At 47.3% G+C, this 23,512-nt stretch overlaps 1 protein-coding gene across 1 annotated transcript in view; it reads left to right on the top strand.

The window, feature by feature from the left end:
* Positions 1–2,627, top strand: part of LOC100278461 (uncharacterized) — a 51,146-nt gene extending 48,519 nt beyond the window's left edge. Inside the window, 1 exon segment of the mRNA NM_001151734.1 lies at positions 2,142–2,627. Within this exon segment, the coding sequence (NP_001145206.1) occupies positions 2,142–2,182 (41 nt within the window). The 3' untranslated portion in view covers positions 2,183–2,627.
* Positions 2,628–23,512: the final 20,885 nt, after the last annotated feature.

The raw sequence follows: 23,512 nt of genomic DNA, 5'->3' as shown, positions 1-23,512 counted from the left end.
TCCTCGATGATTTATCCCATTTCTCCGGAATTTTCCTCTGTAGCGCAAGTCCAACACTTTTGCCACCCTCGCACACTTCTTCACCTAGGTGTCCACCTAGTTCTATCGCCCGGTGCGTGCCCTCCATTGCGACAATGGCCGCGAGTTTGACAACTACGTCTTTCTCTCCCATGGCATTCAGTTGTCTCTTGTGCCCCGTACAATTCTCAGAACGACTGGGCCTAATGCATTATTCACACCACCACTAACATGATCCACCACCTCCTTTTTTAGATGTCTTTTCCTGCCAGCTATTAGGCAGATGCCCTGAACACTACCCATCTTCTCAACCGCCTTCCCTCCAGGCGGTGAGTCACCCCACCCCCCATTTCGCCCTGTATGGCACAACGTCCGAGCGTATGGACATGGCGTGCTAGAGAGGGGTCGCTGTGTGTGGAAGAGGCTGTCTCAGACGAAAGGCTGCTCGTCCGAGCAGGAGATGAAAGGCTGCTCGTCCGAGCAGGAGACGAAAGACTGCTCGTCCGAGTTGGGACAATTTTCGTTTTATTTCTCACACACTAGTCAAATGCCATACCCTTAGAAGGGTTGAGAACACATATTTATAGCCCTAGGGGCTGCACTACATACTACACTACACACTGCAGCACAAAGGTGTTGTCCTCTAGATGCTACTGCATCATACAAGTGATGTCCTCTAGATGCTAAAGTGCAGTAAAAAAGACTGCTGTTGTTGCTGTCCTACAACAGTCAAAAGCCTGCTGCTGCTGTCCTATAACAGTCAAAAGACTGCTGCTGTCCTACAACAGAGATGCTATGCAGACTGTCCTCCACACCACAAAGCAAAGATGCTGTCCTCCACACGAAGACCACATGACTTATTCCATCAGACGACACTGTTTACCTCTACGTCGTCGACATGGTGCTCATGGTGTCCAGTGTTGCCCTGCTTCAGCGCACGATCGCCGCCCTTCAGTGCGAGTTCGTGATGAAGGACCTGGGCTGTCTCCACCACTTCCCTGAGATCATCGTGGAGCGATGGCCCCAAGGCCTCTCCCTTCACCAGCGCCAGTACGCCCTCGACATTCTGGAGCAAGCTGGCATATTCGACTGCAAGCCCTGCTCCACGCTGACACCTAGGCGAAGCCCTCCGAGGACGATGGGCCCTTGGTTACCAATGCGACAGCCTATCAGAGCCTCACCGGCGCTCTATAGTACCTGCCTCTCTTGGCTCAACATTGCCTGCGCCGTTCAGTCGTTCACCATGTGTGCCTTCACATGCACACCCCACGGGAGTCCCACCTCATCGCTCTCAAGCGGATTCTTCGTTAGGTCCGTGGCTCCATCGACTACGACCTTCTACTTCGACCCTCCCCAACTTCGGAGCTAATGGTCTACACCGACACCGATTGGGCTGGCTGTCGCGACACACACCGGATCACATCTGGTTACGCTGTGTTCCTAGGCGCCTACCTCGTCTCTTGGGCCTCGAAGTGCTATTTCGTCGTCTCCTGCTCCAGCGCTGAGGCCGAGTACCACGCTGTGGCCAACGCTGTGGCCGATGCCTCTTAGCTCCGCCAGCTTTTTTAGAAGCTCCACAGTCCCCTCGAGCACTCCACCCTCGTCTACTGTGACAACGTCAGAGCGGTGTACCTCTCCACCAACCCCATGTAGCATCTGTGTACGAAGCACGCCTTCACTTCATCCGCGATCGTGTTGTCGTCGGTGATGTTCGTGTTCTTCGTGTCCCGACTACCTCGCAGTTCGCCGCCATCTTCACCAAGGGGCTATCGTTGAGTGTATTCACTGAGTTTCGATCCAGCCTCAACATTTGTACATGATGAGTTGAGACTGCGTGGGTGTTAGACTTCTGTTTAGGGTTAGGATTAGGGTTCTCATGTAATTACCTAATTACCCCTATTATAATGGGCTTGGATTAGGGTTAGGGTTTCATATATTTCAACTAGTATGCATTCACTTATAAGCTTTCATGATGTTAGAATTGTTTTATTCCTCAACAGCTATGCCCTATATTTCAATTTCATCATTAGATATGATTATGAATAATGTTTCTAGGAAGCCATTATGTCTCTACTAAGCAAAATGTTTCCAACCTGACCAAAAACTTGTTGCTTGCTTTTCAGCACCCTTGTCAGAGACTGATGCAGCATTAATGGAATATTAAGCTTCACATGTGCACTATGTAATATTTTGACCACTGCAGACGCAGCCTGGAGGTTATTGTGGCTTATGTTTGTCTTATTGACTATTCGGCTAGTTGCTTGCGAGTTGCAACCATGTTGAGATACAGATGCTTCATCAGAATTTGTGGGGTATATGTTGACTATTGATGCGGGGAGAGGTGATATTGATGCTGTTTTTTCCCCTTCTGGACAAGGCTCTATAGGTGCCGGCGTTGTACCAACTGTAGTGGACGCAATAGGAAAGCCCAATCTTGTATATTTAGTTACTATACATCAGCAGTATTTGTGCTGTAATACTTTTTCGAATTGCTGAAATATGTGTTTTTCTGCTAGTTGCGTCCTCCTGAGTTTTCTCAGTTTCAGTGTACGAAATTGCAAATCACGAATCTAATGAGGTTAAGCCAACGGGGACTGTGTTCAGAGTTAGATCGTATATGGTTACCCAAAACACTGTACTGTTGTACATTGTATATTGTACCGTTTGTAAAGTGAAGTTTGAATATAAAGATGGATGTAGGTAAACTGCTAGGGATAGTTTTAGCAATGGTCACTAGAATAGGGTTTCTAGGGATTTTTAAGGGCTGCTCCTATTTTTGAGCCTTTTTTGCTAAACTCCAGCAACAGATTCGAAATCGAGGTCTTTATTTCTTATTCTTTTTTATACCTTATTGTTTGCTCTAGGCATGTACCAGCTTCGACTGCAGGATGCGGCAAAGCACATGAAGGTGTGTGCCGAGTGGGCCTGGGCTTGTAAATGCTGCTAAGGAATCTTAAAGGAAGCATAGGCAATAGGAAAGGGTGCGGCAAAGCACATGAAGGTGTGGGCCAAGTGGGTTTGTGCTTGTAAACGCTCCTAAAGAATACATAAAGGAAGCGTAGGAAATAGGAAAGGGACAGGACGAGAAAACAGTAAGCAATTCTAAATCCCCCTCTGCTGTTCTTCCCCAGTCTGTCTTCCTGTAATTCTCAGCTTCCCAATTCCTAGTTGTTGACAATTGGTATTAGTGGGATCGATCTCAGAGTCCATGGATCCCAACCTGAAGTCGGCCATGGAGGAACAATCAAAGATCCTTTGCGAGTTCAGTGACCGCCTTGCGGCCCAGGAAGCGCGGTGGCGTGGTCAGGAGTCCATAATTGAAGCACTGAAATCTCATATCGTTTCCTCTGATCGATGCTTGTCTGAACTATCATCGGGCCTCCGCATTGACATGGAAGCACATTTGACGGGGTCAGATGTCCACACGGGCACGAGGCTATGTCAGATTGAGGAGGATGCAGGTGCTCGCGTCGCCACGGACGTCTCTGCACCAACCCTGGCTCCTGTTGTCAATGCCGACAACTAGGGCGAGCTCTTCAATGGCGATCATGCTGCTATCAACGCTGACTGTAACACCCCAAGTGTTACATGGTTTCTGCATGACTTCACTAGCTTAACCCTCACAAGTAGAGTAAAACTGCACTAAGCAAAGCCATAAATGGAAACTCAGACCCTAAGTAAATACCAAGTTACCAAGAGTTATCACTATAGAATCTTCCTATGATCATTAACAAGGTAAGGTGAACTAAAACCCCTAATTGGTCTTATCTTGAGCAAAATAGAAGTCAGATAAGGAAAGCTAAATGGACCTTACTACCAAGGCTTGGACCAAAAACTTAATAATGTAACATACCAAATCAGTTCACTACGAGTTAGACTACAAATCATCACTAAAAAACATGGATGAAACTTTCCTAAACAACCACAAAAGGGAGAGAAATAAGCACCAAGTTCAGCTCACTATTCTCTGAAAATTTAGACCCGATTAGAACTCTCTCGCGTTCAACACGAAAACAACCCCAAATCTAATCACTCCAATTGACAAAGTTGTGTCAAATTAACCAACCTAGCCCCTGTCAGAAGATGGCATTGGGACTCCACCCCTAGACAAGGCAAAACGATGGTGTTGCCTCAGAACCGCACTAGCCGACGGTCCATATTTCCAGACCATGTATCTCTTGCACCAGTGGCCGAAATCTTTGAACCCCCTACAAAAGAGCATGCTTGAGGTTGGGAGAACACGCCATGTACAGAGATCTTGCCAAGATCGGGCATGAAACGGTGACTACACGCGCGAGAAGAAGGGCTTAAGCAAACGAGCCACGTGTTCGACCCGGGATGGCACGCTAGAGCGCGCCCAACCCACGTGTGCGCGTGCCCCGGCACCCGCGGTCGGCCACTCCCTTGCCCGCCTGCGCTCACGCCTATAAAGGCCACCCAGCTCTCAGGCAATACCCCGACACTTCTCCCCCACAGTACCGAGCTCCACCTGAGACCTTGCCAACTCTGGCGAGCTCAGCGCGCCCCGCCATCGCCTTCGAACACCGGCCACCGTGACCAAACCACCTGGACCATGTTCCACCCCACACCGACACTCAGATAACTTCTCTGAGCCCCCATGAACCCACGCCTCGCCAGAGTTGCGCCACTGCTTGCCGGACCACACCCGAGCGCCGGTGAGTGTAGACCCGCTTCCATAGCCAACCCTAGCCAAATTCCTTTGGGGAATCATCTTCCCACCACCTGAGGAGCTTGTCCGCCAAGGGAATCGAGTCCTACCGACGCCAACTAGCCAGAACACCTCCACCGTCGAGCTCCGACCGTCGGAGAAGGTAGACCGGGCAACTCTGACCACAATCGACCGTCATCCGACCATCGACGTGATCGTCAGAGCTTCCCTGACCTTCGAGACCACTTCGCCGAAACTAGACCGACGCCGGTAAGCCCTGCCATCCTTTCTTCCATCGTGGTCACTATTCCGATGAGGTTAGGAGCGTGGGTTGGATAGTTCATAAGCCTTGGGGTTTTCGCGGTGTCAGTGACTCGGGTGAATAGCCGAGGACTAACTTGTGAGATGTCAATAACATTATTGGCAGCTTGTTCTACTCAAACTTCAAAGTAAGACTTCTGTATAGCTCCCTATTGATACCTTCGTGGTGATTTGGGTATTCTAACTTTGATTTGTTTTTCAGAGTCTACTACTGAGCAAGGCCTTGAAGATGAAGCAGGATGTTGAGGACAGAAAAAACGAAATCCTTATCGAAGGCTTTGAAGATAAAATCAGAAAGCTTGAAGATTCCTTGAAAGAAAAAGACAGCCTGCTGCGCTCAGCATAAGACTCACTCGCCGAAATGCGTTCTCAGAATGGGAAATTGAGCAGAGAGCTGGACGAAACTCGAGCAACTTTGGAAAAGAACTCGGATTGCTTCGACCGCGAGTCCAAAGCGTTGAATGCAAGAGTTGAAGCAGAAATTGAAAAGAACGTTAAGCTGAGCGAAACATTTACGAATCTTCGGGATAGATGCTTTGGCTTTGCTACTCAATGCATTGCTCGGTTGAAGGCGATATTCAATTCTGTCGGAGCCGCATCTGAAGAAGTTACGCCTTCTGCCGAAGATATTCCTTGAGCTCTTGAACATATTGAAAAAGAATTCGATGCCCTCGATGAAGTCATAACTGGGCACGGTGATTTCTGTGCACTGGTGGCTTCTCGTGGAACGACTGCAACTTTCATGAAGGTCGGATGCAATCATGTGAGAGCCGTTAACAGACCAAACTTCAGCCTGTCGCCATCTGACTTAATTGATATTCTAGCCGAAGCTTGGAGCATAGGCAACAGATTTATTACCCAAATCTGGCGAAGGGCGGCCGAGAGCTGGCTGTGGACAAAGCTCGAAACCTGCTAAACAAGGTATAGAAAATTCCTTTACCGTTAGGCTTTTATTTTATATTTTTCCTTACCATGTTCCTCATTACCATTGCCTTTGTCATTCTTCAAAGTGATGGTGCCGAAAGCTAATGAACCGAAGCTAGTTTTGAAGCGCTGAAGAAGACCTTAGAAGCTGCTTTTGGTAACATCTGTAGAAACACTTGGAAATTCTTTGTACTAGAGAGTGTATTATTTGAGAACGAGTTGTAATTGAAAGTAGACAAATTATTGTAAATGTTTGTAAATTCTTCGTAATACTACTTTACCTTTCATTCACATGTCATCTGTTTTGCTGTGGACGAAACCAACACTTGTATTTTTTTGAGCCGAAGGCGAAAAACACTGTCGAAGAGAGAATTCTCCGGTCGGGTGGCAGAGTGCACCCTCCCTAAATCCTAAGATGAGGAAGGGGCTTAAGCGTTTTGCCTATCTTACTAAGCGAACATCAAGCACATGAACACACGATAGTTTAGAGTGGTTCGGGCCGCCGGAGCGTAACACCCTACTCCACTGTATGTTGGATTGCTGTGGAAACTTGAGAATTGAGAGTCTAAGTTGGGTCTAAGTGTCCTCCCCTTGTAACGTTGCATGCCTCCCCTTTTATAGCTAAGGGGGGCATGTACAAGAGTGCTGAGCCCCGACATATGGGCCCAGGAACATAACAGATGTAGTACTTGGAGCTACTAATGTTTGTTGCTGGAGCAATCTTCTTGTGCCCTGACATCCGAGATCTACGTAGCATTGGCGTGCAGGGGAAGCTTCTCGTACAAGGGATGATGAGATCAGTGCGCTGCACAACACGGGCGTACTGTTTGACAACGGACTGGACAGGTGCGCCGTCTACAGGATGGCCCTGGCGCCGCCTGCCAGTGGAGTGGACATGACGCAATAAATGTTGAGGGGGCACATCGCCTGTCAACAGGGTGGATAGGCGGCGCGTCCTTTCCGTAATAAATGCAGAGTCCACGCGGTCTAGGGGCCTTACGTCAGGCTCCGCCCGCTGGCTTATGTCACGGGCAACGAGCCACATGGCCGCATCGGGTCTCCGCCTGAGCAGGGAGCACATGCGCAGATTAAGGCCCGACCACGTGTCAGTACCGGACCCTTGCTCATGCCAGGGTTTCCTCTGTTCTAGGACCTTGTTGCGGCTCGGACCTTACTCAGAGGGATCTGGACCCCATCCAAGGGACCCGACATGCTTACTTGGGAGTACTGGGCCATAATCGGGGGTCTGGGTTGTGCGTATAGGTGTCTGGCGCTCCCTCGTGGAGGTCCGGCTTGACTGATACATCCTGGATGTATCATCTTTCCTTGCCGCATGGTGCCCCTTGAGCTGCCCATGTGGTGGGGACGAGCGCTGTTCACCGTGTGGCTAGGGAACGGCGTACGGGCACCGCGTCTTCAAACTGTAGTAAGGGGTACCCCTGATTCAGGGTACCGACAATGGCCTCCGAGCCCGCCTCAGGGGAGGATGCGAGCCTGCGGGTGAGGCCAAGGTTTGACTGGCGATTGGCTCGCTGCTCCTGCGCGCCCGTTGGTGCAATTACTGTCGGCCCGCCCATGGTCACGCCGACTGCCATGCCTGTCCCCGCGGCTGACTGGCCCGTGACCTCCGCACTTAATGTCTTTGTTGGGCCATGCGCGGGGTGCCTCGAGTCGCTGCATTGGTTTTGAAAATTTATCTTCTCGAGGAGGCGCGGTATTGGCGCGAGCGGCGGTGCAACTTTTCTGCACCCAGAAACCGGCGCGCCGGGTGTATGACATGTGGGCCTGGGCCCCCATGCCAGAGGTTGGATCACCGGTCGAAGCCGAGGGGGCACAAAACCGCGGGGCGGTTGCACGCTCCTTGTGCGGCGGTTCGCTTCCTTGACTGCTGGTTGCGGCGAAGATGGAAGGGCGTATAACAGCAGGGCGGTTGCACGCTCCTTGTGCGACAATTCGCCTTCTTCGCGCTTCGGGCCAGCTTGTATGACATGTGAGGTCTGGCCCCCATGTCATAGGATGGGAATCCTGGTGCGCATTAGGGGAGACCTTGCCCATGACGCTTCGGGGCGCAAGCGAGGAAATCTGCCTTTAAAAAGGGGTTCACCCTTCGAGTAGCTGCCATGTCTTGCTTCTCTCCCACTCGCGGTGCCCTTTCGCCTTCGAGGTCTCTACGCCCCTTTGCCTTCAAGGTTCCTGCTTTGTGTCGCCATAGTTTACCATGGCCTTGTGACTTCATCTCGAGCGCGCCCAGCCTGAGTGAGTGCTCGAAATGGTATACCGCCTGCTTGGATGGAATGCGTCGGTATTTGCCGGGAGGACTTGTGTTGGGGTCTCTCCTTTTGGCGACCTTTCTGCCGAAGAGCTTGTGTTCTTTGTTTACAAACTCTCCAGCGGGTCGATCTCGTCGATCCCATCTTTCTTCGTGCAGCTGTTGGAGGGGCCTGGCCCCCGGGCTCTACCCGTGGTGTCCTGTTTCATCCTTCAGGCGGCCATTGTCGCCTACTTCCGCGGGATGTCCGTGGAGGCGTCGTTCTTTCCCGCTTCTTCCTCCAGCATTCGAGGGGAAGGATGATTACCAGCCTCGTGGAGGTGGGCAGCGGGCTGAGCCACAGCTCCATCCCACGCGCCCCTAGTATCTTGGGGTGGGAAGCGAGTCGTGCTGCGGCTCCATCTCTTTGGCTTTGATGGCTTTGGTGGTGCCTCCGACGCTGCCTCCCGTCGCTGATCGGGGCATGGTTGTCCGTCCACCACACGGGCGACGGTCGCGCCGTGCGCAGGTCCGCCACATCCGTGGCGTCCCCCGCGCCGCCGGTCGCACTGTTCCGACGCCGTCCGGGGGGTCATACAAGACGTCGTACGCCGTGGAGGTGGCGGCCGCGTTCTTGGATGGTCTTGTCCTCACCCCCGTAGGAGGACGGGAGCGAGGACCACTTCGTGTGCACTGTGATGGCCGCCGTTGTGGCAAGCCACTAGGGCGAAGGTGGCCGCTGTCGCTGGCGAGCCGTTGGTGCAGAGGCGACCGCTCGGAGTAGAGGTGGTCGCCACCACTGGTGAGGCTGCCCGGAGCTAGCTTCCAACGCGACCCTGCTGGTGCAGAGTAGTCCATTCCTGCAGAGTAGAGATGGAGCTAGGGCTCCGCTTGAAAGCGGATGTAATACTTCTGCTTTTTGTAAGGTACTTTTGAGTACTATTTGTCAAGCAGTATTAGCACTTATCTGTGTACCACTTGTCCCTGTTGTGTGTGGTGTAACTGATTCTTCCTTGGTACCTGGCCCCCTAGGATGTAGGCTCGATTTGTCGAGGCTACAGACCAGCATACCTAAGAAAGAGTTTGGCGGTGGCCCCTGAAAGTCGCCTAGAGGGGGGGTGGATAGGCGAAACCTGAAAATTAAAACTTTATCCCCAACTAGATCCCTTGATTAGTGGTTAGAACAAGATAAACAATTATCGGAGTATAAAAGCTAAGTCCTTTGCTTGTAAAGAATGTTGCTTTGAAATAATGCGGAATTGATAATCAATACAACTACTAGATGTATGGATAGTAAAGCAAGAAGGCTTAGATGAGAAGAGCAATAAGTCAAGTTTCTTTCTTGCGAAGTTTTGCTTCACTAAATGAGAATTTAACTTGAAGCAACACCAAATGATATTGACAAAGAATAGCGCAAGAAAACTTAGAGAAGGGAAAACAAACAAATCACAAGCAATAAACACAAATGACACGGGTGATTTGTTTTACCGAGGTTCGGCCCTCGAAGGCCTAGTCCCCGTTGAGGAGTCCACTTAAGGACGGGTCTTTTTCAACCCTTTCCCTCTCTCCACCGATCACAAGGATCGGTGAGCTCTTCTTCTTCTCAAGGATCACTCTCGATCCCGCAAGGACCACCACACTCTTTGGTGTCTCTTGCTAGCTTTTACAAGCCTCCAAAACTTTGGAGGAAGTTCAATGGGAGTCAAAACTCCACGCGCAAATGATCACAAAGATGTAGCACACATTATCTCTCAATGAATCTCACAAGGCACTAGTGCTAAACTCAAATGAGTAGCTATCTATTGCTTGCTCTCTCTTTTGTGGCACTTGTGTTGGTTGTAGTGGTCTAGATCTTGTGTATAGGATGTATCAATGAATATATGTGGTTGGGAGGGCTTGAGTATGTCAACTAAGTGACTTGGAATGTTGCTTGGGCTCCCACACCTTGAAGTGGCCGGTTGGGGTGGTATTTATAGCCCTCAACCACCCATATAGTCGTTGGGGCGCATCTGCCAGAAATTGCACTGGCGGACGGTCCGCGGCTAGGGCCCGGACGGTCCGCGACCCTCCAACGGTCGATTCTGACATCTTCAACGGATACTTCTGACAGATCAACGGTTAGATCAACAGCTATCTACCTCGGTGACACCACGCGGACGGTCCGCCCTTGGTCCCGGACGGTCCGCGCCAGCTATATAATTCCTTTTGCTCAACTTGTCACCTTCGGGCTGAACCAGGTCTTCACCTGCGGACTGTCCGTGAATTATAGCCGGACGGTCCGCGCGTTATAGTTGGACGGTCTGTGGTTTATTCGGACTGTCCCTGATTTATAGTTCCTGGTCGAAGTCAAAGCGGTGTCGCGGACGGTCCGCCGCAAGGGCCCGGACGGTCCGCGCGTGGTCTTGGACGGTGCTTGCTCTTCCATCGGACGGTCCGCAGTAGAGACACATGTTTTTGCATTGGTTCTGTCCGAGGTTTATTTAGGTGTCGTGGACGGTCTGCCGCAAAGACCCGGACGGTCCGCGCTTGGCCTGATTTCCCAAAAAGCTTCTCCTGTCCGGAATAATCTACAGTGTTCCGGACAGTCGATTTAGTATAGTTGTAGATGAACCTTTGGCACCTGTAGAGCATATAATCTAGAGCAAACTAGTTAGTCCAATTATTTGTGTTGGGCAATTCAACCACCAAAATCATTTAGGAAAAGGTTTGAGCCTATTTCCCTTTCAATCTCCCCCTTTTTGGTGGTTGATGCCAACACAAACCAAAGCAAATATATAAGTGCAGAATTGAACTAGTTTGCATAAGGTAAGTGCAAAGGTTACTTGGAATTAGACCAATTTACCTTTAATGTTTTAGACCATGCTTGCACCAATTGTTTTGTTTTTGCAAACTCTTTTGGAAATTCTTTTCAAAGTGTTTTGCAAAACAGTCAAAGGATAAATGAATAAGATTTTGAGAAGCATTTTCAAGATTTGAAATTTTCTCCCCCTGTTTCAAATGCTTTTCCTTTGACTAAACAAAACTCTCCCTTAATGAAATTCTCCTCTTAGTGTTCAAGAGGGTTTTAAGATATTGATTTTGAAAATACTACTTTCACCCCCTTTTGAACACAATAAGATACCAATTTGAAATTTACCAATTGAAATTCATTAGTTTTTAAAACTAGGTGGTGGTGCGGTCCTTTTGCTTTGGGCTAATACTTTCTCCCCCTTTGGCATGAATCGCCAAAAACGGATACTTAGAATGAGATATAAGCCCTTTTTAAAGTCTCTAACTACTTTCTCTCCTTTGGTAAATAAAACATGAGTGAAGATTATACCAAAGACGGAGAGACGACGGGATACCGGCAAAGAGTGGATAATACCAATGGAGTTGAGTGAAAGCGATGTCTTTGCCGAATACTCCATTTCCCTTTCAATCTAAGACTTAATACATGAGATGCTCATGAAAACATATTAGTCTTAGCCTTGGCATAAAGAGAGATAAGAAATATGCAAATGTACCAAAGGAAAGAGATATGATTAAAAGGATATGTCAATTAAGCTTAAACAATTCTATACAATATAGATTGCTCCCCCTAAATATGTGCATTGAGAGGAAAACAATATTTTGGTCTAAAATGCCAAGTGCACATAATCAGGTTAATGAGACCATGTCTATATCATAAAGAGTGTAAAGTGCATTGTGTCATAGTATAAGTGTGATGCTCATGACATTTTATGCACTTATAAAAGCATGTTATAAATATCTCAAGCATTTACCCTTAAGGAGTTCAAGGAGACTTAAGGACCATCCACCTTTGGAACAAAAGGCAGCTTATCCTCGTTACAAGGTTAAGCTTTAAGCTCCTTGACAATAAAATTACTTCACCCAGTTTAAACAAATATGTAAAAATGAATGTTTGAGAAGTTAAACTAGGTATGAAGCAGGGTTAATGCATGAACATGCTTTCTCTTCCTTTTATACAAGATATGCAAGGAATGTAGGAAGATTTAGGTACATGTATGAATGAGATTGAGGAGTTTTACCTTTTTGTACCTTTACATACGGATGCTCTCTTCATTGTGCTTTGTCCTTAGTCTTAGTTGCTTAAGACCTATACTTAAGACAATATATGGAAATATTTCGCACAGGAGAGAGTTCTTACAACTAGTGATCCATTTCTAAGTCATTGTTATTAGATATCAAGTAGATCACTAATTGCTCAAATATATCAATAATTCTCCTTTTAACTTAGTGCATATCAAGATAGATGTTGATTGAAATTACCAATTGAGATTAAATTGAAATTACATGAGGTACTAAGAAGCATAAGTGATAATTGAAGTTATTCAATGATCATACAACAGATGCGATCAAAAGAACAGCATAGGCATTAGATTTTCAAACAAGCTCATAAATAGGAGAATCCAATAGACATACTACTTTAATATTGAAAGCTACAATCCTTGACAATGATGACATTATTTTACCAAGATGGATTGAAATGTAGTAGCATGCCTTATGAGAAACTTGTTCTCATATAGGGAGACAATATGAGATTTCTAAGATAATGTGCTAGTCTCAAAATAATCAAGATATAGAAATAGGCTCCCCCTAGAGATATGCATCAAGAATGAAGGAAATGGGTGGATGCACTCACTTTTAAAAGCAAATAGGGAGAAGCACTATTTATCTCGATCAAGGCTTAAAAGATTTGCAATAAACAATCTTTGCCTAGTATTCTCATAATGAAAAGTTTTTGAATGCTTACAACCACACCATTGAATGTTTTGAAGATCTCATATCCAAGTAGGTGTTGTTGCTCTTGATGTCTTCTTTTTTCATTTGAGTGTCCTCCCTTTATAGTTGACTCTTTTTCCTTCCAAACTTATTGAAAATACTCAAGAGAGATGTTAATAGCACAAGGGAGTAAAAGATGAATGATGATTTCTTTAGATAGAAAATAAAGACAATTCATCATCCATAGATCACACAAACATGAAGTAAAATCCTTGACATTAGTGCACATTACTTGAAAAGAGGAACATGCACTATTTAAGCATTTGATCAAGCTTAGGAATTTACTTCTTCATATTGAATTTATTAATCATTACTTAAAAGCAAGTCAATATGAGAACATATATAGCAAAGGTATGAAGTAGATTCTAATGGATAAGTGCATTAATGAGAATGAGATTGAATGCATATCTTAGCCAATTTAAGTTTAATAAAGAATCTATTTCTTCACAAAGATATAATTAGAGTGAACAATCATTGATGGGAACTAAATTAAAGAGATGAGTTCTCATACCTTTGCTTTGACTTTTCTTCCTTTTGGGTGAAGAGTACCCTTTGAGGCTTGTGGCTTAAACCTTGCACTTTCTCTCTTGTAAATTTTCATAAGTAGGCTCAAGAGAAATGTTAATAGCAACACAAGCACTAGTTTCCCTTTTTGTAATTATTTTTGATAAGGAATGAAAAGTGAATTACTAAAGCATGGAAACTTTAAAATATAAACTAGATTATTCCTTGAGGTATGCTTAGTTTTAACTTATGGAACAAGCATAGTAAGTTCTTAAGAATTACAGGAATAAATCTAATTCATAACATGGAGAGCGATAAATGTAGAAGAATCATATCCAATATAAGCAAGAAGCATAACAACATAAGTCATTGGATTGATTTTCCTTTTTATGTTACATTACGCATTTCCAAAGAGAAAACATATTCTCTAATAGTGAGACTACATGGGTTACTTAGATAAAAGCATTAGTCTCACTATTCTAGTTATAAAGGTGTCGTAGGGATTTGAATTCCTATTGTGACACCCTATTCTTTTAAGAACTTGGAATATCTCTTTATATCTAGAATCATGGCAATAATAATATAATTAGTGTAAAACATGCCATGGATTTCTTAATAATTTAAAACATGTAGATTGCCATAGTATAGAAATGATGAATGTACAATCTACCATATGGGAGGAATATCTTCAAAGAATGGTGACATAATTTTAAGAACATTTTAAGTGCTTCCTTTTCTATGTAACTACACAAGACACATAAGAAATGATAATTTAAGATATTTGCACTTAAAAGCATAATTGTTACCATCCTTTGGCTTTCCTCCATGTTGTAGGTCTTGACTTTTCGACATGGGATTAGTTCTTTGTTTCCTACAACATCAATATCTTCCCGAGATGATATGAGTTTTAGACATAATAATTTGAAATAACCTTGGGTCAATCTTGGATATGTAGATCATTGTAGATTGATAGCTTGAGTTAATGTGAATTGAATTGACTCTCTCAAGCACCCAAAGTTTCATATCATCTCCTTCTCCTGCAAAGCTTGTCAAGCATGTTTTGGTACCCATTGCTTGATGGATCCATTATGGTTAGTCAACAAAGATCTAGGAACCCAAATGTCCTTTGTGCTAGCGCTTGGCGAATTCATTGCCTTTCTAGCACAAGTTGCAATTTTGGGTTGCCTAGTTATATATGAATCAAATGACAAGCTATGAGTGGAGGAGTTACCAATGGGACAATCCTTGCATTGATGTCCCTTTTCCCGGCATGTGTAGCATAGGCGTTTTCCAAGTTTTGAAGATTTCTTCTTTCCTTGTTTGTTGCTTGCTACATGGTTAGTAAAAACTTTCTTTTCTAACCCTATGCCCTTTTGTTTTAAATGGGGACAAGATTTAATAAAGTGTCCCTTCTTTGAACATTTAAAACAAAGTTTATCATCCTTGTTAATAATCAAGCCATTTTTAATATAGGGACATGATCTAATCAAGTGCCCCTCTTCAAAGCATTCACTACACTTCTTGATTCTATTTGTATGAAGTGTAACCTGATTATTACCTTGGATGTTACCTTTTATGGAGGCATGGTTGAGGCTTTTAGAAGAGGTATTGATTTTCTTCTTTTGCTTCCTCCTCTTGGCAATCCTCAAGTCCTTGACATTTTCTTCAAGGGATTTAGTGCATGCCTCGGTTGTTCCCGTCTCAAGCTTCTTCACCATGTAATCACGATTATCTTGAGAAGGTTGAGCAATGCATTTCCCTTTTAGTTGTGTCAAGCTCATTTTTAGCCTCTCATTTTCTTCTTTGAGCTTTTGATATGTATCATCTTTTGTTCCTGCAAATTCTAGCTCAAAGGAAGGTTTGCTTGTCGACGGACAACAAGCATTAGCACATGGTAATATAGTCTCAATTTGAATACATGTGCATGTGTGAGGTTGTTGAGATTTTAAGTTTACTATCACAACCTCATGAGTAATATCTAATATGATATGATCATCCATAAGATTTTCATTAGAGCATAAGAGCATATCATATTTTTCTTGAAAAGCTAGATTTTCAACTTTTAGCTTTTCTACTTGGTCCTTAAGCAAGGTATTCCTATTTACTAATTGAGCGATACAATGTAAAGCGTTATTTTGCTCAATTGAAATAGTTTCATACCTTTGGACCAAGTCAACATGAGAGCACTTTAGCTCCTCATGTTCTTTAGTCAACTTGTCAAAGTGTAGCATTTTTATGGAGAGAATATCTTCTAGCCTTTGACGAGCTTCGCTTTGCTCTCTAGCTCTTTCTAGAAGTTTGAGCATGACCGCCTTATCTTCTTGGCTTAGGCGAGCGTAGAGTTGCAAGAAGCTTCTTTCTTCCTCCTCATCCTTATTTGTGCTTCCGCTATCATTTTTATTAGCCACACAACACATGTGGGAATCGAAATGGGAAGACAAACCTTTTGGAGAGGTGGATTCATCGTTTGGTCTCCATCGATCATTTTCTTCTTCTTCCTTGCAATGGTTAGTATCACAAATACCAAAGGAAGTAGAAGCACAAAAGGAACTATCATGTTTGGACTCATCAACCTTGATTTTAATTCTAGTCCAAATATCATGCGCATCAGGAATATGTTCATAATGATTCATTATGAGGGCATGATAATCTTCCTTGCTTAGTGAATTAACTAAGATGTCAAAAGCTAGATAGTTTAAGCGTATACATCTTTGATCTTCCTCGGAAATATTTTTCCTATCATAACTAGGAGGTATAATACTCTTGTCTAAAATTTGTTCTAATTGTGGATCTACGGTTCTAAAGGCATTTATAACCCTAGTAGACCAAGAATCATAATTAGAACGATCGGAAAGTAATATTTCAAGAGTTACCTCATTGATCTCCTTCGGAGTTGTCTTCTTGTTCTTTTGGGATCTTCTACGAGCCATCACTTCGAGTTGTTAGACTCAATATGAAGTGCCTAGCTTTGATACCAACTGAAAGTCGCCTAGAGGGGGGGGGGGGTGGATAGGCGAAACCTAAAAATTAAAACTTTATCCCCCAACTAGATCCCTTGATTAGTGGTTAGAACAAGATAAACAATTATCAGAGTATAAAAGCTAAGTCCTTTGCTTGTAAAGAATGTTGCTTTGAAATAATGCGGAATTGATAATCAATACAACTACTAGATGTATGGATAGTAAAGCAAGAAGGCTTAGATGAGAAGAGCAATAAGTCAAGTTTCTTTCTTGCGAAGTTTTGCTTCACTAAATGAGAATTTAACTTGAAGCAACACCAAATGATATTGACAAAGAATAGCGCAAGAAAACTTAGAGAAGGGAAAACAAACAAATCACAAGCAATAAACACAAATGACACGGGTGATTTGTTTTACCGAGGTTCGGCCCTCGAAGGCCTAGTCCCCGTTGAGGAGTCCACTTAAGGACGGGTCTTTTTCAACCCTTTCCCTCTCTCCACCGATCACCCAAGGATCGGTGAGCTCTTCTTCTTCTCAAGGATCACTCTCGATCCCGCAAGGACCACCACACTCTTTGGTGTCTCTTGCTAGCTTTTACAAGCCTCCAAAACTTTGGAGGAAGTTCAATGGGAGTCAAAACTCCACGCGCAAATGATCACAAAGATGTAGCACACACTATCTCTCAATGAATCTCACAAGGCACTAGTGCTAAACTCAAATGAGTAGCTATCTATTGCTTGCTCTCTCTTTTGTGGCACTTGTGTTGGTTGTAGTGGTCTAGATCTTGTGTATAGGATGTATCAATGAATATATGTGGTTGGGAGGGCTTGAGTATGTCAACTAAGTGACTTGGAATGTTGCTTGGGCTCCCACACCTTGAAGTGGCCGGTTGGGGTGGTATTTATAGCCCTCAACCACCCATATAGCCGTTGGGGCGCATCTGCCAGAAATTGCACTGGCGGACGGTCCGCGGCTAGGGCCCGGACGGTCCGCGACCCTCCAACGGTCGATTCTGACATCTTCAACGGATACTTCTGACAGATCAACGATTAGATCAACAGCTATCTACCTCGGTGACACCACGCGGACGGTCCGCCCTTGGTCCCGGACGGTCCGCGCCAGCTATATAATTCCTTTTGCTCAACTTGTCACCTTCGGGCTGAACCAGGTCTTCACCTGCGGACTGTCCGTGAATTATAGCCGGATGGTCCGCACGTTATAGCTGGACGGTCCGTGGTTTATTCGGACTGTCCCTGATTTATAGTTCCTGGTCGAAGTCAAAGCGGTGTCGCGGACGGTCCGCCGCAAGGGCCCGGACGGTCCGCGCGTGGTCTCGGACGGTGCTTGCTCTTCCATCGGACGGTCCGCAGTAGAGACACATGTTTTTGCATTGGTTATGTCCGAGGTTTATTTAGGTGTCGCGGACGGTCTGCCGCAAAGACCCGGACGGTCCGCGCTTGGCCTGATTTTCCAAAAAGCTTCTCCTATCCGGAATAATCTACGGTGTTCCGAACAGTCGATTTAGTATAGTTGTAGATGAACCTTTGGCACCTGTAGAGCATATAATCTAGAGCAAACTAGTTAGTCCAATTATTTGTGTTGGGCAATTCAACCACCAAAATCTTTTAGGAAAAGGTTTGAGCCTATTTCCCTTTCAGCCCCCAGGAGGTAGCCTCGACTGGGACCTGGGCGTGCACACAGCTTCGGCTAGGGAGCATTAGTAGTACACCCACAGGACCCGTCATCTAACACTAGCCATCCTTTGATACATGCTCGGGACCTGCAGGGTCTAGTCTGGGAGTCCAAGTTGTGCGTCTGGACCCCCTGGATGGTGGTTCTAGGTACTAGGACACTTGTCACAGAGTGGTGGAGTGTGCAGGCCCACGATACGGAACCAGGCTAAGCGGCTACACGGGCTCTGGATCACCCTAGGAGACAAATGTCCATTCTCTAGTTCTGGACCCCAGGTTGTCGGACCCACAAAACTTATAGCTTCAAATACTAGGTACCCGTCACGGAGTGGTGGAGTGTGCAGGCTTTCGGGTACGGAACCAGGCTAAGCAGCCACATAGGCTCCGGACCACCCCATGGAACAGGGTCCCGTTCTCTAGAGCCGGCTCCCAGGCTGTCGGGCCCTCCTGCTTTCGCAGAGAGGTCCTAAACTGCAATCCTGGCTGTTCAATTTGGATGTCATTATGTCTGATGGAAAGGGAACTGTTCGGGTGGGTTAGATAAAATAATATATGAAAAACTGCAAGGTAAGACCATGGAGCAGTAAGATGAAACTATCATAGGGCACATCTGAGGGGGTAATTCTTTTCTTTATAAGTTATCATGCATGGGTGTAGACCAACAGGCCGGGCTTATGGGGACGGACCTCACCGGGTTGGCGTACACGTATGCGTTACCTAGTTACAAAAGGGAAACAAATTCGACCCCTCAGACTTGCTCCTATGGATAGAACTTACAGAGATGCTCCAGCGCCAGGGGGAGGCACTCCTTCAGTCGTAGCTAGACGGTCACCCTTGGGTCGGTGTATTCCCGTTACCTTGAAGGGTCCTTCCCAGCTGGGGGAGAGTTGCGGATCCCTTCTTGATTTGGTACTTGCCGTAGGACTAGGTCCCAACCCTAGGTTCCCATCTGTGTTTGACGAGGGAGCCCTCGTCTTCGGCTGTGGCCATTTCTGCATGAACCTGTCGGAAGTCTGGACCCGTGGGGAGTCCAGAAGGGTTTCCGGGGGAAGGCAGGCTTTGGCCCCATAGGCCGGGGAGCACGGGGTCCCCCTGGGGGTCCATCTAGTTATCTCCACCGGAGTAGGAGCCTCCGACGAAGACATCCTTCAGGTCCCCCTCGGGTGACTGACACCCGAGGTCCCGTTCAGCCGCGGCCACCTCGCCGTCGTCGACCTTTTCTTTGCCATGTCGGCGACGAGGTGGAGAGCCATCCTTGGAAGACTTCTCGTGCCGCTCACTGACGCGTTTCGCGAGGTCAATGATCTCGCGACACTCCGCGACGCTGTGGCGACCGTTGGGGTGCACAGGGCATGAACCACTGTTACCCCTCTGCAGCCGTGGGCATTTGTTGCGGTCGCCCCGGCCCCTGGTCGCGGCTGCAACGACTAGAGCGGTGGACCACGGCTTCTGGTAGTCACGGTCCTTCTTCTTTTTCTTCTCACTGTCTCGGGGGACAGCACCCGAGCCACCCGATTGGGCAGCCCCGGTTTGTGGGGCCGAGTGCCATGCACGGCCCTCGACGGCTCTAGCGCATTTGTCGGCCAGAGCGAAGAGTGTGGGGACAGTCTCCATGTCATGCGTGGCCAACTTCTCCAACATTTTCTCATCACGTACTCCCTGTCGGAAGGCCGTGATGATGGAAGCATCGGAAATGCGAGGTATAGTACCTCACACCTTGGTGAAGCGGGAGATTAACGTCCAGAGAGTCTCCCCGGGCTCCTGCCTCACCGCATGGAGGTGGGCCTCCACACCGTGCTGCTGGTAAGCACTGGCGAAGTTCGCAACGAACCGAGCGCAGAGCTCTTCCCAGGAGTAGATTTACCCTGGGGCGAGGTTCATGAGCCAGGTCCGAGCAGGTCTAGACAAGGCGACATGAAAATATGTCGCCATCACAGCGGTGTTTCCACCTGCTGCTGTGATAGCGGTGACATACACCTGCAGGAACTCCGATGGGTTTGATGTTTCGTCGTACTTTTCCGGCAGGTGCGGCCAGAACTTGGGTGGCCATGACGCCGCGCGGAGATGATCCACGAGAGCGGTGCAGCCCACGCCGGCCAAGGGGACACCCGCTTGGGACCGGGTGCCCATTGGGGCCTGCGGTGCTACCGCAGCGAAGCCTTGATCGAGGTTGCGGCCCTCGATGTTTTGGCGGCGCTCGCGCGCCCTTTCCAAAGAGATCCGGGCGTCCTCTCCCGCGCGCCTGTGGTTGAGTTCGGCCCGGAGGTCGTTGGTCTGTGCGCCCTTGCTGAGGGTGAGCGCATAGACGCTGATGCCTCATGTTGGCGCCGGGATGACCGTGACCTCGACCTGGTAGAGGTAGAATGTGCCATGCCGAGCAGTCGGTCGACGTTGTCCCGCCACTGCTTCATGGCCCCTGGTGAGGCCGTGGAGCTTGGAGGGTGTCGCAGCAACTCCCTGGCTGCTGACAACGCTCCTGGAGCCGCCCTCGACGGTGCCCGGGATGTCTGTGCAACTATATGCTGCCGTGCAGCGTGCACAGCAGCAGTGCCCAACACTGGGCGATTGGGAACCTGTGGCGTGGAAGAAACAACTTCTTCCTCCACCAGGAAATCTGTTGATGTCTCGGCGCGGTGCTCAACGATTTACACCATCATGCTGAGCGAGAAAACCAGCAAAAACCTAATGCCTAGCCCCCTACCAGATGCGCCAAATGTTGGAGAGGGAATTCTCCGGCCGGGTGGCGGAGTGCACCTGCCCTAAATCCTAAGATGAGGAAGGGGCTTAAGCGTTTTGCCTGTCTTGCTAAGCGAACATCAAGCACATGAACACACGAGAGTTTAGAGTGGTTCGGGCCGCTGGAGCGTAACACCTTACTCCACTGTACGTTGGATTGCTGTGGAAGCTTGAGAATTGAGAGTCTAAGTTGGGTCTAAGTGCCCTCCCCTTGTAACGTTGCATACCTCCCCTTTTATAGCTAAGGGGGGCATGTACAAGAGTGCTGAGCCCCGACATATGGGCCCAGGAACATAAGGGATGTAGTACTTGGAGCTACTAATGTTTGTTGCTGGAGCAATCTCCTTGTGCCCTGATATCCGAGATCTGCGTAGCATCGGCGTGCAGGGGAAGCTTCTCGTACAAGGGATGATGAGATCAATGCGCCGCACAACACGGGCATACTGTTTGACAACGGATTGGACAGGTGCACCGTCTGCAGGATGGCCCTGGCGCTGCCTGCCAGTGGAATGGACAGGACACAATAAATGTTGAGGGGGCACATCGCGTGTCAGCAGGGTGGACAGGCGACACGTCCTTTCCGTAATAAATGCAGAGTCCACGCGGTCTAGGTGCCTTACGTCAGACTCCGCCCGCTGGCTTATGTCACGGGCAACGAGCCACGTGGCCGCATCGGGTCTCCGTCTGAGCGGGGAGCGCATGCACAGAATAAGGCCCGACCACGTGTCAGTACCGGACCCTTGCTCATGCCAGGGTTTCCCCTGTCCTGGGACCTTGTTGTGGCCCGGACCTTACTCGGAGGGATCTAGACCCCATCCAAGGGACCCGACATGCTTACTCGGGAGTCCCGGGCCATAATCGGGGGTCCGGGTTGTGTGTACAGGGGTCCGGCGCTCCCTCGCGGAGGTCCGGCTCGACTGATACATCCTGGATGTATCATCTTTCCTTACTGCATGGTGCCCCTTGAGCTGCCCATGTGGTGGGGACGAGCGCTGTTCACCGTGTGGCTAGGGAACGACATACGAGCACCGCGTCTTTAAACTGTAGTAAGTGGTACCCCTGATTCAGGGTACCGACAAACACCTTCCCTTCTTTTCGTTCACATCGAAGCGTCTTTCGTATACAACGAAGTTTCCTTTGAGACGAAGCATCTTCGTGTACAACAAAGTTTCCTTTGAGACAAACCATCTTCGTATATAACGAAGTGTTTTCTCATTGAAGGAAGGAATCCTCGCATTTCCTGTTAATGCTTCATGCTTTATGTGATGATGATGAACCTACAAATGCTTAATGTATGCTTGTATTAATGCAAAAGATGATGTGATTGTTGGGGGCCTTCCTCTTCCGAAGGTCCTCAAAAACTTAACTAACATGTTTTTCAGTATGACATAGACCATTATAGGAGGCTTCGGCTTTGAGAAGAAGGTGTGCGTGGTATGAAGATGCAGTCTGAACGAAGGACAAGCTAGCTCCGAAGCTGTGGCTGAAGAAGCTTCGGCTCAACACATCGACGATGGTAAAAGGAGAAACCGACTTAAGGGGGAAAAGACTGTTTAGTCCTCGACAACACGCTTTATGGTCAACAGTAAATGTCAAGGACATGAATGTAATTTTGTCCGGGCTGTGTCCCGTACCTATAAATAGATGAACAGTAACACCATACTGTTCACGCTGATTGGTAATCACTCACGCGTCACTTCTGGTTTTTCACCTTCTGTCAAGCCGAAGGTACAAATGTAATTTAAATATCATTAATGTTTGTTCATGATTAAATAATAAGAATATGAATAGTCTAATGATTTGAAATGATTATTCATATTCCCTTCACGTTTCATATATCTCTATTTATATCTTTGCTTACTGGAATGATGAAGGTACGTCCTTCATGACCTTCGTCCGAAGACCATTATATCCTGAGGGAAATAATGTTACAAAGGATGAAGGTTTTTAACCATTAACACTTGTGTTGCCTTGTTCTTGATTCATAGCATTTGAGAACAAGTGACCAACATTGGTGCCCACCTCCGGTGAACTCATTCGACCACCATTGGCAAGCTTTGACCTTCGTCATACCACCGAAGAAGACAGTAGGACCAGGGGCTGCACTGCAGCCAATGGACGTAAATTAGGAGACGTTACACGAAGCTAGGAGCCAGAAGCGGAAGGCTACCAACCCAAGACCTCAGGAGGAGGAACTGGACCAAGAAATCAGGGACCTCGAAGCTATCCACCAACAAGTTCAAAAGAAGTGAGAGAAAATACTTCGGCTCGCTGATCTCTAGAGGAAGATTGATGAGGCCGCCAAAGAAATGTGTCACCTCACATAGGATGACCAAGACCGAAGGCCCCAGTACAGGGAGCTTCATCAAGAGAATTCACACAATGATGATGAATGGTATGGTTATTTTCATCATGGCAATTTTGCTTTCGATGATGCTTCTCCTTTGGCAGCAGAATTGCAGGCCACCCCATGACCCCCATCATACAAGCCACCTCAGCTTCCTATGTATGATGGGCACTCAGACCCGAAGCAGTTCCTTATGAGCTATGAAGCAACCATGTCTTCATATGGGGGCAATACTACAGTTATGGCGAAATCCTTCGTCATGACAGTCAAAAGCGTAGCACAAACTTGGTACTCTTCTCTCCGGCCAGGGACA

This window comes from Zea mays, chromosome 5 (genome assembly GCF_902167145.1).
Source record: "Zea mays cultivar B73 chromosome 5, Zm-B73-REFERENCE-NAM-5.0, whole genome shotgun sequence".
In the NCBI taxonomy this organism is placed as follows: Eukaryota; Viridiplantae; Streptophyta; class Magnoliopsida; order Poales; family Poaceae; genus Zea; species Zea mays.
Note: the sequence above shows the minus strand (reverse complement) of the source record. Positions and strands in the feature narration are given on the sequence as shown.